The following is a 16,814-nucleotide window of genomic DNA, read 5'->3' as shown; positions in this document are numbered from 1 at the left end:
TACAACATTCGCTGAAAGACAGTTTGAATGGTCCGGTAAAAACGATATAACGGGAATCACATTCAGTTGTATAATGTATTAAATTATGTTAAATTAAACTAAATTAAATTAAGTTAAATTAAATTAAATTCGAGGATCTCTATTGTGCTAGTCAAGAGATATCCGCGAACATTATAATATAACTGGACATGTAATTAAAAATAACATGGTAAATTTTATAAAAAACTTTATGAACACTCAGGTTTTCGTTGAACACTCAGATTTTTGATATATATAATCGCACTGAATTAAAATTGTTGAGTAAACATAAGATTAGCCCTTTTAAACCAGATACATTTTTGCGAACAGTTTGTAGAAAAAATATAAGTGAAGATAAAACACTGCGGCACGACGGAACTCAATAAAATATTATTCAGTCTTTAGTTCGTATTCCATTTTTCTGGACTGGCTTTATTCCAACCGTATTCCTTATTATTTCACGTAACGTCATTTGCATATAGTTCGCGCGTTTAATTATTCTTACTTGACACAATTCCATTCTTTTGATGCGAATTAATGACACTCCCGCTTGCTCCGAGTGGCCATCAAGCGATTTTTTCGAGACTAAATGTATAATACATGTATGTATATGTACAATATAATAACTATTTTTTATTCGTATAAATCGAAATCTGTGTCACTTATTTTAGATATTTCGAAATATAAATACTTGTAACGCGCCTGCAATCGATCTACGTAAATTTTTGCTGAACACTATTCAATAGTTTTCGTTCGTGACATCTGAGAGGTTCCACATTCAGTGTTGCACTTCCACACGATCTGTTAGGAATGTTTCACGAGGACTGCATTACCAATTCACGTAAAGTTACGATTTCACATGAACGATCTCGTCGTTGATTTCCTCTTCTTTTTCCTCGTAACAGCACGCTTGAATGATTTCTTAATGCTTGTTCCAATGGAATCGGTATCTTGCTTCGGTTGTACGATCTTGCGACTTGTTGCTCGTTGCCTTATTTGTGTGAAACAACGATGTGTGGAACAGTCCTCGACGAATGGAATGGTCCTCTTCGCTTCGTAAAAGTCGTTCGTTTACACGGGGTAAACGTAACGCTTTACTTGTGAGACAATTGCTTTCCCTCAGCTACGTGAGACCGGAAGCTGCAGCTTCCGAATTCAGTAGACGAGTCGGATCTGGCGATCGTGAGACGATGCGCTTAAAACTTGAATCTTGGCCGGTGTCACGGAAGGAGGCTGCTCCTCACTGGTCTCTTGTTGTAATCGTCATCGATGTCGTGGAGGTCCGGCGGGTCCGCGAAGCCACTGTCCTCGTAACGGGTGCAGCGTGAACCGGGTGATCTCGGCGGATGTACCGGATGAATGCTGTAACGACGCAGGAAAGTATAAACCACGAGGATAATTGAAGTACTTTGAATTTAGAACGCAGAGGAACATAGAGAACGTGACGTATAGCGCGATGCGTGACACGCGCGAGTGCGTATTTTCCTCGGTAATTTTATTCGTATCCGTCGTTTCAAAAGAGATTGCATACGTAACGTCATTGATAAGATTGATCCTTAAATATATCTTATTTCAAATATCATAAATTTACAAAGAGATCCCAGAAACGGTTGGAAACGTTGGAGACAGTTGCGTGACAACGTTCTATTACCGGCATTAGCAGATTTTAGAGGAAATTTAAATCGCAGAAAATACGACGGCACTCACGTATTTACTCGTACTCGATCATTACCTGGTGCATCTTGAGGGACTCGTTTCCAAGGGCTCGTCGTATCTACGGGAGAGCATCGTAAAGTCGCGATGAGCCGCGACCATTTTCTGCAACCGCGAAATGATCTCGTAATCGGGCGTGCAGATTGGCTCCGACAATAACTTCACCACCGAGACGCGGAAGCTCTGGAGCTGAAACGGGAAATGAGCGATTTGCGAATTGAATCATGCTCGTAGCTTACTCGTACGATCGGGCGATTCGCTACGAGAGTAAATTAATATTTTTATGTATTGCACATTTTGCTAAATAATCATTTTCAAACAATGCAACGCATTTGATTCATAAACATATTTTTAATAAATATTTTCGCAATGTAAATATCCTGAAGCAAGATATTATTTTCGATGAACAACCGTGCTCGTTATACGTGGAATTCAATAATAATTTACGCGGATCTAGTAATATTGGAAATTAAATATAAATTAAATCTGCAGATATTATTAATTTAAAATCACATCGCGATGTCACGTTATTCTGACTTTTGCGATTGCGAGAGAGAAATCCATTCCAATTAAATAATATCTTGTGTATTTTTTCTATATCAACTATCTCGAAGATTCAACGGCATAATTTATTGCAATTAACGTTAGCTTGTTCAAGCTGAATCAGCGTACGTTTTGCGAAACTTTGGAAAGCAACGTTGAGATGAAGCATCGCGAGGTTGCACGCAAGATTTACAGTCCTTTCACGAAGGTATGCCGAGGCGCGGGCTCAACTCGAAGGGACTATCTGCTTTACAGCCCGGCGACGCGCGCGCGAACGTGTCTCGAATTGCTATGGTGCAAAGTCACTCGAAATCGTTCTGAACGAGCGTTATGCGCCCGATGGGAGAGATCGCAATTACTCGAATAGCTGTCACCGAGACTCATTGAGATTGCCACAATGAATTAATGAGCCCCTTTGGCTTCTACCTCCGCGAGGAGTATTAGAAATAAGCTCAACTGCAAGCGCGCTTATTGCTTTAATAAGGGATCAAAGTGTCTTGAACTCGCAACAGAGAATCTGTAAATTACTGCGAATAAGACGACAAAATAACTTCCCCGTAAAGGGAATGTAATGCGGATTTCTACCGTAATTAAATTCAATTGTACGTCCGCGGAGAAAATGAAATTAAAACAGTATTCCATAGTTCTGTACATTGAAAAAAATCGCGTGTCGTTTCAAAGAGGAAAACTCGACAGCGGAAAGCTTGGAAAATGCATCATTGAACGCATCGAGGCTACTTTTCTGCGATGCAACGAGGCCTCGTTTCTCGTTCGCGACTTCCTTCGCGCAATTCAATCGTTCGCGAATCCGCGCTCGTGCACACGAATGACCGTAAATCACAGAATTACGTGGATGCAACGCGCGTGCCGAATACGCGATTCGGCATTGAGACATGCATTTCGCCTTCTACGTTTTTCGGCGCATGGATAGTAGACGTCAGGCAAAACGCGATTCCCCGATTATTAATGGTCAGTTTATCCCAGTTAAACTGGCGAGCTTGTTTCATTTCACCTTACTTCAATTTGTTAATAAAACATCGAAGTGTTCACGTGGATTTATGGGCGGCCGTAAACACACGAGATTAAATACCGCGTGTGATATGTGACGCGCACGAACGCAACGATGCGACGCCTCACCTGGGATTCTCTCCTCGTGACCTCAGAGAGATTCTGCTTGACCTGTGCGAGTTCGTCACGGAGGAGCTGCAAGGAATGGTCGTTTATCGATCTCTCCTGATCGGCTGTCTCCGTGGTCGTTCTTATGTGCTCTTTCGCCATCGTCAACTTTCTGTTGTAGCGCGTTCGCAGCATCTCACTCTCCACCAGGCGCTTCTGGAGTTCCTCGATTTTCCGGGTGCGTTCCAGCGCAGCTATCTGCACACGGGAAATACCGTAAAGTGGGTTAAAACTTCTGATCGATACCGGTAGATTATGAAGACTTTCGCGCCCGGAGAGGAATTCATCGTGGAATTTTGTTTTCCCGGCCTCACGGTGTCACGCGACAGTAAAACCGATTTTTAACGGAACTCGCCTCGAACTCGGGAGGAAATTACGTTGTTGAGAGCAGAGGAATTTATTGGAGAAAGGATGTATTATTAATTAAATTTTTCGCTGCTTTGGTAACAGATATAACGTCATGTGGAAATAATAGAATAAAGATATAATGAGGGAAAGTACTACATGTCACGAAAATAACGCAAAGTAAATATTGCGACATATCGTCGCAATTGCCATTAATCGTGAAATCGACGGTACCATGTTCCGAGCGTATTCCGCGGAGCGTTCGAGTTTATCTGACTGTGTGAGAAAGGCTCTCGAAATTACATACCTTGTAATCCGCGGCTTCCGTCAATTGTGCGCTCAACTCCCGATTCCGCGACTTTTCCTCCGACAATTGGACCTGTAGTCGCTCGACCTGCTTTGCCAGCTTCTTCGCGCTGAAAGAAAGGAAGGAAAGCCGCTCGCACTTTTTCCTGTTTTTGCTACTTTTTCAATTCGCTCGTCGAGCGTCAGACGGAAGGAACATCTCCTGACGTTCGACGACGATGCATATAGAAACGCATCCGACGTATTCGGAGCACATCGTAAACCTTCAATAGGAATTACAGGTAACCACCGGTGGAAAAATCACTCCGCATCCCGAATGCGTGAAGCCGCACGCGGCCGCTCGAATTTTCCAATAAACCGCAGCTCTGTGTTTCTCTGGACAGCTAGTCAATAGGCATTGTTCTCCCACTGACGTTTTGCGCACGGTGTACAGTAAATATTGATGCAAATATTGAAACCGATCAGTTATCACGTACTCGTGATGGTTTCATCTCCCTCAATTCTGGTACACGGTAGACATGATGGATATTATTTGCAATTCCGTCTGTGGATCCCGAATTCGGGTCTACGAATCGCGAGGCTCACGCGCATTTGCACACCGTATACAAGAAAGAGAGAAAGGTAAAGCGCGATTGTAAATCACGATTATAAATCATGCGAATAATTTCGCGTACGCGCTCCGACTCTGCTCTTGCGAAAAGCGAGAATTTCGACATTTCGTTGGAATTGTTACAACGACGCTGCCAGTAAAATGGCCCGAGGCTGCACTCTAAAACAAACCGAATGTTCGCCTCGTCCCGCTCGCTCTGCAACAGCGACTTCATCCTCACGCTATCCTCCTGCAGGGACAGCTTCCTACGTAAGAGGTCTAGATGCAGGTCCCTGCGCTGAAGTTGCTCCCGCAGGGTACGGACTCGGCGTTGCAGTTGATAAACCACGGAAGTCTGCGCGGCAAAGAGAACAAATTTATATAAAGCGTTTATTCTATTTATTGATAAGAAAATCTAGAAAAATTTCTTAAGATGAATGCAACGATGTGTGTGTGCGAATGTTACATTGCAAACCCAAGTGTGTCAATATATTTTATTTATGTAATTTGAAATCAACACGTTTATTTGTGTATATACACGTATAATTGAACAATAATGCAAAAAAAACATTAAGTGTGGATAAAAATAACACTCTTTGATTTGCAATGGATATTGCTGCTGTGAGACTTAAATCTTCTTAATTAATTATTCTTATGTTAATTGCCATCTAGATGATGTAGCATGCAAGGTTCAATGATTATTATGAGAATGATGTGATAAATAAGATAATAATGACGCTTTGCGCGTATCACGAGATGTTCCATCGTTTTGTTACACAGTTTAATTGCTGTCGATACACACGATTTAAGGGAACGAATTTATTTCACATAAAATGTGAGGAAAATCATCCATTCAAAAAAGAGTCCTCCCTTTGTCGTCATGTTATTGAAGATTGCTTAATTAAACGCTAGTATCACGACAAGAGCTTCAGGTTCTGTTTTACATGGGAAAGAGCGATCGCAATGTCGATGTGCCGCGGGCATTATCGCGGGCTGCGCTGAATGCGACTTCATTACGCGATATTTCCGACAAAACTGTCAATTTGAAGCAACAATTTTACGTCGCGAGGGAAACTCGACCAATATCCAACTCAGCCGCAAAGTATCGGGAAACCTATGGAATAGAGCAATGGAAAGCGCCTATCTCTCGCTCTGTCCCCGTTTCTCCCTGTTTCCTCTTTACATTAAAGGTACTTCACGGAAGAACAAAATGAACGTCTACGAAGAGGATGTCTGGGAACATTGTGAAACTTGTCTCTAAGGCGCTTTGCTCGCGCCGGGGGCTTACTTCTTTGAGACAAGGAAGCTCGTGGAACGACCGCTCGCGCCGAATCCTCGGTAGGGTCGTGTAGCTGGAGCACAAATACTGCGGCGTGCGGTAAGCACACGATTTGCACGATAAAGGCACACAGAACAAAGGAGAAGACGTTAGCAAGGTGACAGTGCCATTAAAAAAAAGTAATATCGACCGTATCCTTTACCTTGTCCACTAGCTTGTCGGTCTCAAGTCTAGCTAGCTGCTCGGCCCGCACCAACATCGATTCGGTCTGAAGATCAATTCCGATCTCCTGAGAGATCTCGTCCATCTGCATCGCCTTGCTCAACCGATCAAGGAAAGTCACAAACTGAAAAAGTTTGTAGCAATCATAAAATTGAGAAATAATGATGATAAAATAAGCAGATAATGTTCCTTGTAAATTAAATAAAATTTATATATCAGAAAGATATATTGTCCTTTAATTAAAAGTTAAAAGAGATTTAACGTTTTACTTAATTTGAATAGAAAAAATAAAATAGTTAATTATCTAAATGTCTTTTTAATGGTGCTCCATTTTCTTTCTGTGTATTGAGATAACATATTCAGGAGAGAGAAACGCCTGAAATCACCGTGTGCTTGTCTCTGCGTAAAGACTCTCGGGAGAGTTCGCAGCTCGTGAGCTCGGAATCCAACTTGTGTATCTTAGCTTCCAGAGCGGCGCGTTCCTCTTCCAAACTGCGCACCTTCATCATCGTGGAATCGACCAACTCGCTTTGTCGATTCGTCGACTCCGTCGCCGTGTTCACTTTCTCCCGAAGACTCTGTATTTTCTGCGGAAACAGAACATGCTTTCATGACATAACAAATTTTAATGTCGCTATGTTATGATTAGAGTCGCCTTTTCATATGCCAGAAGCACGAACGCGCAATTTCATCCTTTCAAATATTTCGATATGAATTTCTTCACGCATAAAGAAATACGTAATCTGGAATTTAGAAGCAATTCAGAAATTTATACAAAATTGCGCGCATGTGATTTTAGCTTAAGAATGACGAGATCGTGTGTGCACGTTGAGCTACTAGCGACTGATCCTTGTTGTCCCCCACGATCTCTCGGATACGATCCTTGATCGCGTTCTCATGTGACTCGACGAATCGGTTGGGTGTACTGAGGAGAATTGCCACGGATTCCAGGAGGTGACGCATATCGTTTTGCACTCGTTGCGTCTTCTCCTCGCGGGCCTTTAGATCGTCTGCAAGAGCGGCGTGAGTTATCAAAGGGACAATCAAAGTCCAATCGATTTGATCACCGTGGTTTACCTCGTAATTGACAGATCAATGCCTCCTGATTGGATATGTTCCCCGTTGCGCTGGTTAGACTTCTGTTTGCGTTGACAAGCTTGTCCCTCAGATCGTTCATGTCCTTCTCCGCGACCCTATATTGCATTTCCAGGCACTCCTTTTCCTGATAGAATGATAAAATAATTAAAATATCAATTTTTTTGCGAAATCATATTAAAAATTATTTTAAAGCGTTTTATAAGTGCTTATCGTTATAACATTTGTTTTTAACAAATTAAGTTTATTTTATCTAACAATATACAAGGTGTCCCGAATTTAAATGTCCAAACTTCGGGAGCGTGTAGGGGATGATAAATCAAAAATAAAAAGTCCTTTAGAGATATGCTTGTTTTTACTTCGTTTTGGAAAAATCGCAAAAAAGAAAACGTAGATTTCATGCAGCAATGACTCGTCGTTCCGGAATTCTTCTGTTTGAAAATCGGCGCCGCGCATACTCTCGCACTTCCTTTGTTTGTTTACATTTCTTTTTTTGTTTACATTTCTGCTTCTCTCCTATAAATTCGTCAGTTACTCATCAGAAGCCATCGAGTGAATTACTTCTGTCACAATGCCGCGTACATATTCTAACGTTGAATATGCTGATATGGTTTTCGTGTATGGTTTCTGTGACGGTAATGCTAGGGAGGCGGTGCGAGAGTATGCGCGCCGATTTCCAACACGAGCTGTCCGTACTAGATGCAATGCTTGCATTGCAGCAAGAGGCCAACATTTTGAACAATATCTACATTTACATTAAGCAAGTGACAACATGAATAAATAAGTGTGAAATCTACGTTTTCTTTTTTGCGATTTTTCCAAAACGAAGTAAAAACGAGCATATTTCTAAAGGACTTTTTATTTTTGATTTATCATCCCCTACACGCTCCAGAAGTTTGGACATTTAAATTCGGGACACCCTGTATAAATAGCAAATTTGTGAATACCTTGCAAATAATTGTTTCTCCTATGTTTGTTGTTAGATCCTTAAATTGCAATTACCATACCTGACGCAAACGATCCATGTCGACTAGCTGAACGGACAACTGTCTCTGCAACTGTTCCTTCTCCGTAGCGGCGCGGTCAAGAGCGTCCCTGCAGGTTCGGAAATCCACCTCGACACCCGTCAATTGCGTCTCGACGTTCGTGCTCTTCGTCCGCAATCGATTCACTTCCTGTACAAGCTCCTCGGCCTTGTGGATCACCATCTCCGGACTGTGATGCGCCGTCTCGCAGTACTCGACGTTCACCGCGTGCGCCAATCTTCGCACGAAGTCCTGTGGAAATACGCATAAAATATCTACAGAGCATTTGTAGAATGCAGAGGAAAAAAAACTAAATTAAAAAGAAGAAATTAATAAAATTTTACAATTAAGAAAACGCGTGTCGGGAGATTCGGCGAGAACTGTACCTGCAGATTCAGACGCGCGCGATCCTTCAATTGGACCTCCTCGGATATGTTGTGCTCCAGCTGTCGGATCCTCTTCTCGTATTCCCTGACCTTCTCCTCGTGGTACTTTACGTCACGTTGCAGACCTTGCATCGTGATCTCGTTTCTGCCTTGAGACGCGTAAAAATTTCTTTCTCTCTCTTCCAAGTCCTGAAATCGTCATAATCATATGATACAAGTTAATGTTATTAAAATTTTCACTAGATCGTGAACGTTGTTTGCTATCTTTTACTTGCAGATTCTGCAAATTTGCAGTCGACCTTAACGAAAGCCGAGCAAAAGGAAAGAAGAGCAGAAAAGCGAATTATCTCGGCGCATATTAACGAGGGAACCCTTTAATCGTTCGCTTATTACGGAGACAAATTAACCTGAATGCGCTTCTTGAGGCTCGAGACGACAGCATTTTGCCGGGCCGCTTGCTCACGAAGCTGATCAGCCTCCACCTGCAGGTCCAGGACCCTCTGATCCCGTGATCTCACGATGCTCTTCATCTCCTGCAGCTAAAAAGGGACCGAGGCGTTGAATTAATAACACGGCCAATTACCAAAGCGGAGAATCGATAATCGGTTTACCTCGGACATAAGTCTATCTCGTTTGTATTCCAAAGCCGCCAGCTCGCTCCTCAAAGTGGTCGTCAAATCGTGGGTCATAGCGTCATCAGGGTCCACCTGAAGCGAAATGTTCGATCGTTTATTATTATAAAGCACGATGAAGATAAGACGAAAAACGATTACTTTATATTGCCTGTCATATAATTTTTATATAAATGTTGGATAACAGAATTCTGATCGTTTCAAGGCAAAGTATTAAGTTTTATGAATCCCAGGAATTTCAGTTTTCAAATTCGCCCATTGGACGCTTAACGATTGAGCAATCTACATGGAGATGCGAGTCGATCGGCGATAGACACGTTTGCTCGTTGATTACCGCCACTTTAATGCATCCATAAATCCCTCAGTGCAGTTGCGTCTTGTGCGCAGTCGAAGTAACAATTGTTATAAATTATCAATCTCGTCATGTGCGCGCGCACGAGGCTATACATGGGGTTCCCGTTGAGTTCCGCCGCGAGCTACGGGGCCCATCGTAAAGAAAGTCACTTTATTTCCCCGAGCTCTCTACCCGAGGCAGCAAGCTTAATGCCAAAGCGGTCGTTTAAGCTGGGAATAGATTGGCGGCGGCCCTCACGTCGCGGCTTCTGAAGTTCCGACCTCCGACCTTTGCCGCGCACAAGAGAGAACGCGCGATTCGCAAGTACCGCAGGTACCGACGTCTCTGACGGCGGCTCGTAACGGCGCCCATTTCAGCTTCCACGCGTGTATGTGCGGCGGGATGCTTACAATGAGACTCGATTTGCGTCTCATTAAATACATTTTGCCTGGAATTGCCAGGAATCGCCTGGAACGTCGGCCACAATGCGGATAAGTTGGCTTATTAGCAGCGATTCTTTCGGACGCGGCACGCACTTTGAGCATTATCTATTTTAAGATGACCGCACAAGTCCAAATAGAGCTAGGATATTTCGTGCGAGATGTTTCAAGATAATTACATGTCAGAGAGACAAGCTCCGTCTCTCGAGATCTTCTGAACGGAAATATCCTCGATTGAAAATAATAATTCCAAGTCGCGTAGTTGTGTTTATTTTTCCTTTGTTATTTTATTAGCGATTATTTTGCGGTAATGTCAATAATATCGTTAATATAATATTTTTCAAGATTATATTATTGTATTAAATTTCTCTGTGCTCGCAACACAACGTACAAAGTTAAAACATTAATCGCGAGCAAATCGATAGCGTACAACACCACGATATGTCACCACGAGAGATCGCGTTACGTGCGATCGATTTCTATAATAAAAATATGTTTTGGTATGTTTCGTCAAGAAAATAAACACTGCCGATATTCTCTGATCATTTTATACGCTCGGCGAATCCACCAATACATCGCAATAAAATCCGACTCGACACTGAAGTGATTAAATCGTCATTAAGTCAAATGAAAAAGCCGCACATGTCAGACACAACGAGAGGCGGAAAGATCGAATTCTTGCTGTTAAATAACAGAACGAATAATTATTTATATGAGTGCATTTTCTGTCAATTATTGTCACAGTAATCAAATATTTCGCGATGCTAAATGATCATGTAGAATCTATATAATGTTTTATTTCAGCGCATTATTTGTATTTGCATAACTAGTTTTTTTCATAAATCCGATCAGTTGAACGATCAACGCACGGAATTAAACATGTCCCGTTGAATTATTCTCGCGAAGCGAGATTACGCCGCGCAGAGTACACATGGAGACCAACGGGAATTCATTCCGTCGGCATTAATTGCAATCATAAGCGGATTAAGATTTAACGTGTAAAAAAGTGGTGGAGAGTCCTTTTTATATCCTCTTTCTTTCTTGTCCCACTTGTCCCTCGGGATTTTGCGTTTGCGAGTTCGCAAATGTAGTGGACTGCAATATAACTTTGCGACAACTACCTTATTCCGTTTGAATGCAGACAAGGGAGAAAGTCGGAAACGAGATCATAATGGAATAGACACGGCGCAAAGTAAATGGAAGGATCTTTATGCATAGGGAATTTACTAATCACTCTAACACCGGCAGGTCCAATACTTAAATTGATTGATTGAATTTATTTAGTTGGCGGAGAAATATGCTCCATTTTGATACGGCGTATCTGAATAAATCCTCGGTCTTACGTAAAGAGTTAAGTGAAATTAATCAAGCAAATTCGTTGAGATCACCCTTGATGTCATCGCGTCACTACATACACGTCAATTCTCTATCAAGGTCTTTTTGATGACTGCAAGAAAGTAAATTCATCACGCGGAATTTTCACGTGAAATGCAGTTTCGTCGATCGTTGTCGTCGTTAAATTCGATCTCGCCGACGCGGCTCGCTCATCAACGAGAACCAGAGCACGATCTCGTAACAGGTTCACTCGACGGAAACACGATCGACTACCTCGTCTTGCCTGGCGGATCCATTCCCGCAGGAATTTCCGGTACACGAACGTATTTACGCGCTAGAACGCTCCGTATTCCCGAAGCGAACGCGCGAGTGTCCAGCTCTCTTGGTCCAGATAGTGCTCGACTATCGCACGCCAAAGTCCGGTGCCAAAGCCTTCCGCCGGGTATAACGTTTTCAACCCTCTCTATCCCGCACCCTGCCGTGCTTGCTACTAAGAGCGATGGAGAACGGGCGCACGTCGAGGACTACCTGCTACCGTCGCCAATTTCTGGGACAATCGGATGCGCGCAGGCAGTTGTACGATAGCGAAGTTTCGCCTGCCTACGACAGCAGATTACGTGACCCGAATCGTGCAACGTGGTCGTTGCCGCCATCGCCGCCGCCCGCCCGGGACGACCTCGCGACCTGCCGCCCGCGGCCTCTCATCCAGGTATCTGTATCTACACGCGAAAATCTATGCTCGCGGAATCCACCTTCCTTCCACGCCAGATACCAGGGCGAGAATGTTACCGTGGAACCGGACACGGTACAATGGAATACATTTCCCGAATTTACGGTGCAGCTGATGCTTCCACAATGATGATGCCTCTCGACGATATCGCGTCGAGATGTTCACACCGCAGACCTGGATGCCTGCTTTGCTTGATGTCAAGTATAAATTGTAGGCCAGTGTGAAATCTGAATATTGCGCAAGCTGTCGCGTCAGAGTCGCTGCTGAAACAGTAATTGCATCTCTTCCTGGTCATTGATCCCGATCAATGATCGATGTAACGCAGAAACAGACAGAATCAATGAAGTATTTTTATCTAATTTTCCGATAATCAGCTTCTCGTTGACCGAAAGTACCTTTCGATGACACAAGCTGATGTGATTTCGTATTAGCGCAGAGTCGAAGAGAGAATCGGATGCATTTTCGCGATGTTGCGACTGCGGGAATGAATTAATGTCCATCAAGCATAAGCGGACAAGCGAGATATTTAATTAAATACGTTATCTTGTCGGGAAATCAGATTAAAATCAGGATCCGCGATCCTGCTGTACGGCGCATCAATTATCTCGCGATTCAATTACGCGACAGGTCGCCGACCGCGGCGAAATACGCGAATGGGATCGTTATTATCTCCTCGTGACTCGAAAATAGTTTGAGCGCGCGACAGAGTGAAACTGGACCGTTTCCCGTGGAGGCGTATTCCCGCGGAATCCCGCGAGTTTCCACAGTGGTTAAGTCCGACGTTATTGAACACCCATTATCCCGCTGACCATAAATATCCTCCGCGGTCCACGGGACTCCGCGCTCCGGAAAACGACCGCGGGATGACCTATTTACCAAGCCGCTATTTACTCCGAACGAGATATCTCGCGCACTTGTCCATGTAAAAATTTGCCACCGGGGAAAAATTTGCTTTTTTCGCCGGTGCTCGAGCTTCAAGCTAGCAAGCGTGAGCTTGAAGAATTTTGCACGATCTCGCGTAATAAAACCGCAATAAAATCGCATGGAAAGTACGTGAGCGTTTTAAGGAACGCGTTCAGGTAATCTAGATCTCGTTCCGCGCTTCCGCTAAAAGTTTAATGATATACCGCGCGTGCATTTAGCGATTTATGCACTCCGCTAAAGGCGAGAAAATCGCTATGTATAAATATAAAGAATTGCGTACGCGTGATATCCATCTTTCGTACGTTTGCATATATTTGCGCGATATTCGAGCTAGTTCCATTGACAAATCTGAGAAAACGCGTTGTTGAACGATGTGACAATAATATCACACGCTAACTACGTTCGACGAGTGACGCAATGCACAAAACGGTGATTTCACGACGATATTTTGCGTGCGAGTGGCAATAAATGATTTTTGATACGATCGAAATACCGTATTGTATTTTTAGGAAATTGCAGTGGGGTTGCAAGGGTACATTTGTCGAAGCGATGCATCAGCGTGTTCGATCACCACGATATTGCTGCGGCGGCGATACTTTAATAAATATGGGACGAGGCTATCGAATTTTGCTCCACGCTGTGCACACGCGAGCCGAGTTTGTATCGTAAACGCGGCAAGTAATTGCGCATACGTTTTTTTTACGTCAACGGTGACCATTAATCTACATCAGTTTCTTTTTTTTTTAAGAATAGGTAAGCTTCGTTCGTTACAATTTTATATAAGAGTGCGCATGTTTTGCATTATATCATCGTACCGTGCTAATGCAAGCAGATAAAATCCCCTCGAGCGTAGTAAGAGGACAGCGAGAGACGTAAAAATGTGAAATCCAGGATTTATTGCAGCATTACGCCGCGATTAAAAACAGGATCTGCATTATTAAATTATTTATGAGCTCGACTGTTTTTCTCCGTGCAGATATATATTTGATCTCAACTACGTTAACGTGTACTCGCTGCGTTAGACATTTGAGAGAGGCGCAGCAAAGCAGAGATCCAAATTTGCCCCGGAAACACATATTGTATTCAGAATTAATATATTGTTAATTAAAGTTTATTTTCTACAAATAACGATTTTTTCAAAGAAATTTCCCCTGTACGAATACTTTTTGCATTCACTGTATGTATGTTTTTTGGCACATTAAATACGTGTAATTTATAGATTAAACGGAAAATCGGAAAATTGAGACCTTCAAAGAGAACAATACTTGTTTACTAAGTCAGAACACTTAATCAACCGACTTGTATCTATACACGCGACAAGAAAGCAAATTTGCAGGGTAGCGAGCGGAATTAAACATCGGGGCATCGACAAAACTGGATTTAGTGAACCCCGCGCAACCCACCCTTCGATCGCGCACCCCGAACAAGATAAGTCAGTCCCTCCTCGGTGGTGTTCGATAACTTAAGATCGCCGTCGAAAGCACGCGACAGCACGGGGTAGTCGCCTGGGGTAGCTGCGACAGGTGAAATCGATTCCGTGCAACGCTATGGCAACGCAACCCCTGTTCACGCGCGCGAGTCGATACGCGTTCGCGATTCGCGCGAGAGTTAGGCGGACCAAGGGCTCGGCGTGGCGTAAAAGGGTGCGATAATGAGGAGCGCGGTGGAATTATTCCGCAATTATATCGCGTGATTAATTAGGCGTCAGACGTGAATCAATCAAGTGCGAAATCTGTTCTCAATCCAAAATCTATGGACTTGTAGTATATTCGAGATTTATAAAGATGACACGTATGATTCACCCCTTCGCTGTGATTTGTCCATTGCTGGATAAATCAATGCTAAAAAAAATTAGCAGCTTTTACTTTCAGCTTGCCGATGTCTACCTAATCATTTTTTATCTTTATTTGATTATTTTAGATCAGATAAATTTATCTTCTATAAATATTATTTGGCTAAAAATAGCTTTCACTGCCAAAAACCGGCCGATCGTATGATCCAAAGATGGAGAATCAGTGCCCAAACAATCACGTTGATCGCCAATCGATCGAGCGTTACGCACTTGCCCTATCGATCTGTTGCTCTTCTCCGGACGCGCTGTGTACGTCTAGGTACGTACACAATGAGAGCCTTTGTGGCGGGTAATACGGGTATGCACGTGACCATACGTCCGATTAGCATGTGAATCCGTATGTGCATGTTGCATGTACGAGTACGCGGTGCAACAGCGGAGGGGATGATGGCCAGCGATGTGGCCCACGCGTCTCTTGGAGTACGCGAGCCTTGCGCAATTGTACGCGCGGAGCTTGGCGATAACGCAGCAAATTGTTGTACACGTTTCGAATATATATGCACAATTTATGCTACGCGTACATTGCAAAACGACAATCACAATCACGATCAGGACAAGCCCTTGATTGCACCCCCGGCGCATTGCGCGCACCCGTTATTGGAAAATTATTTGTGCAATACGCGTACAAAAATTGCCGGACAATATGAAGTATACAAAGCCGTTTGTATTCCCTTTTCCATTAATATGTCCAATTCGGTTTGGCATATTCGATTAAATTCTCCAAAGCGATCGCATTCGCGCGCATTATCATTACTTAATCTCCACCCCTTTCCTCCCCCGTTCGCGGTGATGCGTGCAGCGAGGCGAAGATCACGTTTCCGCAATAGGAACAACCCGGCAATCTCCAAAGGACGCTACTCGGCCCACCGGGCGTAGCCTCGTGTCTACGTTCCTCCGCACACGTGCGTGCAGAGACGTTTCCGCGTGCGATGCGTGTATGAGTGCATGTATGCGTGCGCTACGACCGCAGGTGAGAGGAATCAGGTGCATCGTGTCGTGTCGATGATTGACCTTCCGGGGCGAGGAGATGCGCAGCGTCTCGAAGATCCTGAGGTCCTCCTCGGCCGCTTCCTGCGTCTCCCGCGCCTCCTGCGTCTCACCGTCATCGGACGCCATTCCGACTTCCGTTCTTCAGCGCGAGCGAGCTTGCGAGCGGAGAAACGGCGGCCTCACCGCAAACGCGACATCCTCCGTGAACCAACGCGAACACCTGTGAAACGGGTGGTAGAAACTAGCGACGACGCCGACCAAGCGCTGGTTAAACGCCGACGAGCGTCGCGACGGAGGACGCCGCGGCGAGCCGATCGAAACGCATCGATCCGAGAAAACAACGGCGGCCCGCGCTCTTCGCGCGCGCCTCCTTCGACGTAGGAAGGAATCCGGGGTTGTTGCTTCATCCCCTCGAGTAAAGACTTCCTTGGCTTTTCGAGGATAAGCCGTTCTCGAAGGATCCTACCCTCGAGCGTTTGTCACCTCGTGGATTTGCAAACTTTCGCGTAATTAATTGTTGTGGTTTTTTTGTTACCAAGTTTGTTAAACAGATGTCTTCGTGCGCATCGCTTTAAACGGATTAAAATTTGAAAATTGTATGACGTTATTAATGATACTTGTTATTAATGATGCTGGTATTGTTCCATTTTGCAGTAATTCAGTTGGACGATGTTCATGTAAAATATGCGCGGGATGTATACGTGTATATGCCCCCGTAATACATTTAAATAAGTAATGACCATATAAATTGATAACATGATTTTAATAATAAAAGACTCAGTTCTACCATCTGTTTAAAATAACAGAAAATAACCTCATTTTCTCTTTATTACCTGCACGCTCTAACAATAAGTACAAAAAAAATTTTCGCACTCTAAAT

General features: G+C 43.7%; 1 protein-coding gene across 3 annotated transcripts; it reads right to left on the bottom strand.

The window, feature by feature from the left end:
• Window positions 1-209: 209 nt before the first annotated feature.
• On the bottom strand, window positions 210-16,273 carry LOC105277447 (coiled-coil domain-containing protein 170). 3 transcript variants are annotated; one of them, XM_011335800.3, is made up of 15 exons: window positions 15,956-16,273; window positions 9,309-9,404; window positions 9,105-9,236; window positions 8,698-8,886; window positions 8,294-8,563; window positions 7,269-7,413; window positions 7,029-7,201; window positions 6,578-6,778; window positions 6,172-6,315; window positions 5,979-6,056; window positions 4,882-5,045; window positions 4,103-4,211; window positions 3,412-3,648; window positions 1,751-1,920; window positions 210-1,380 (listed from the first exon to the last, which is right to left on the bottom strand). In XM_011335800.3, the coding sequence occupies exons 1-15, from the start codon at window positions 16,058-16,060 to the stop codon at window positions 1,239-1,241; spliced, it is 2,355 nt and encodes a 784-aa protein (XP_011334102.1). In that variant the 5' UTR covers window positions 16,061-16,273; the 3' UTR covers window positions 210-1,238. The 3 variants fall into 3 exon arrangements, with proteins under 3 accessions (XP_011334102.1, XP_019886620.1, XP_011334104.1); XM_020031061.2 differs by lacking the exon at window positions 15,956-16,273 and adding an exon at window positions 9,471-9,636; XM_011335802.3 differs by lacking the exon at window positions 5,979-6,056 and having other exon boundaries at window positions 15,956-16,266.
• Window positions 16,274-16,814: the final 541 nt, after the last annotated feature.

Source organism: Ooceraea biroi, chromosome 3 (genome assembly GCF_003672135.1).
Source record: "Ooceraea biroi isolate clonal line C1 chromosome 3, Obir_v5.4, whole genome shotgun sequence".
Lineage (NCBI taxonomy): Eukaryota > Metazoa > Arthropoda > Insecta > Hymenoptera > Formicidae > Ooceraea > Ooceraea biroi.
Note: the sequence above shows the minus strand (reverse complement) of the source record. Positions and strands in the feature narration are given on the sequence as shown.

Coding starts and splice junctions, on each gene's coding strand:
- LOC105277447 (XM_011335800.3), bottom strand. CDS start 16,060: ATGGCGTCCGATGACGGTGAGACGCAGGAGGCGCGGGAGACGCAGGAA. Junction 9,405..15,955: donor GCATCTCCTCGCCCCGGAAG/GTCAATCATCGA, acceptor ATTTCGCTTCAG/GTGGACCCTGATGACGCTAT. Junction 9,237..9,308: donor GAGATAGACTTATGTCCGAG/GTAAACCGATTA, acceptor GTCCCTTTTTAG/CTGCAGGAGATGAAGAGCAT.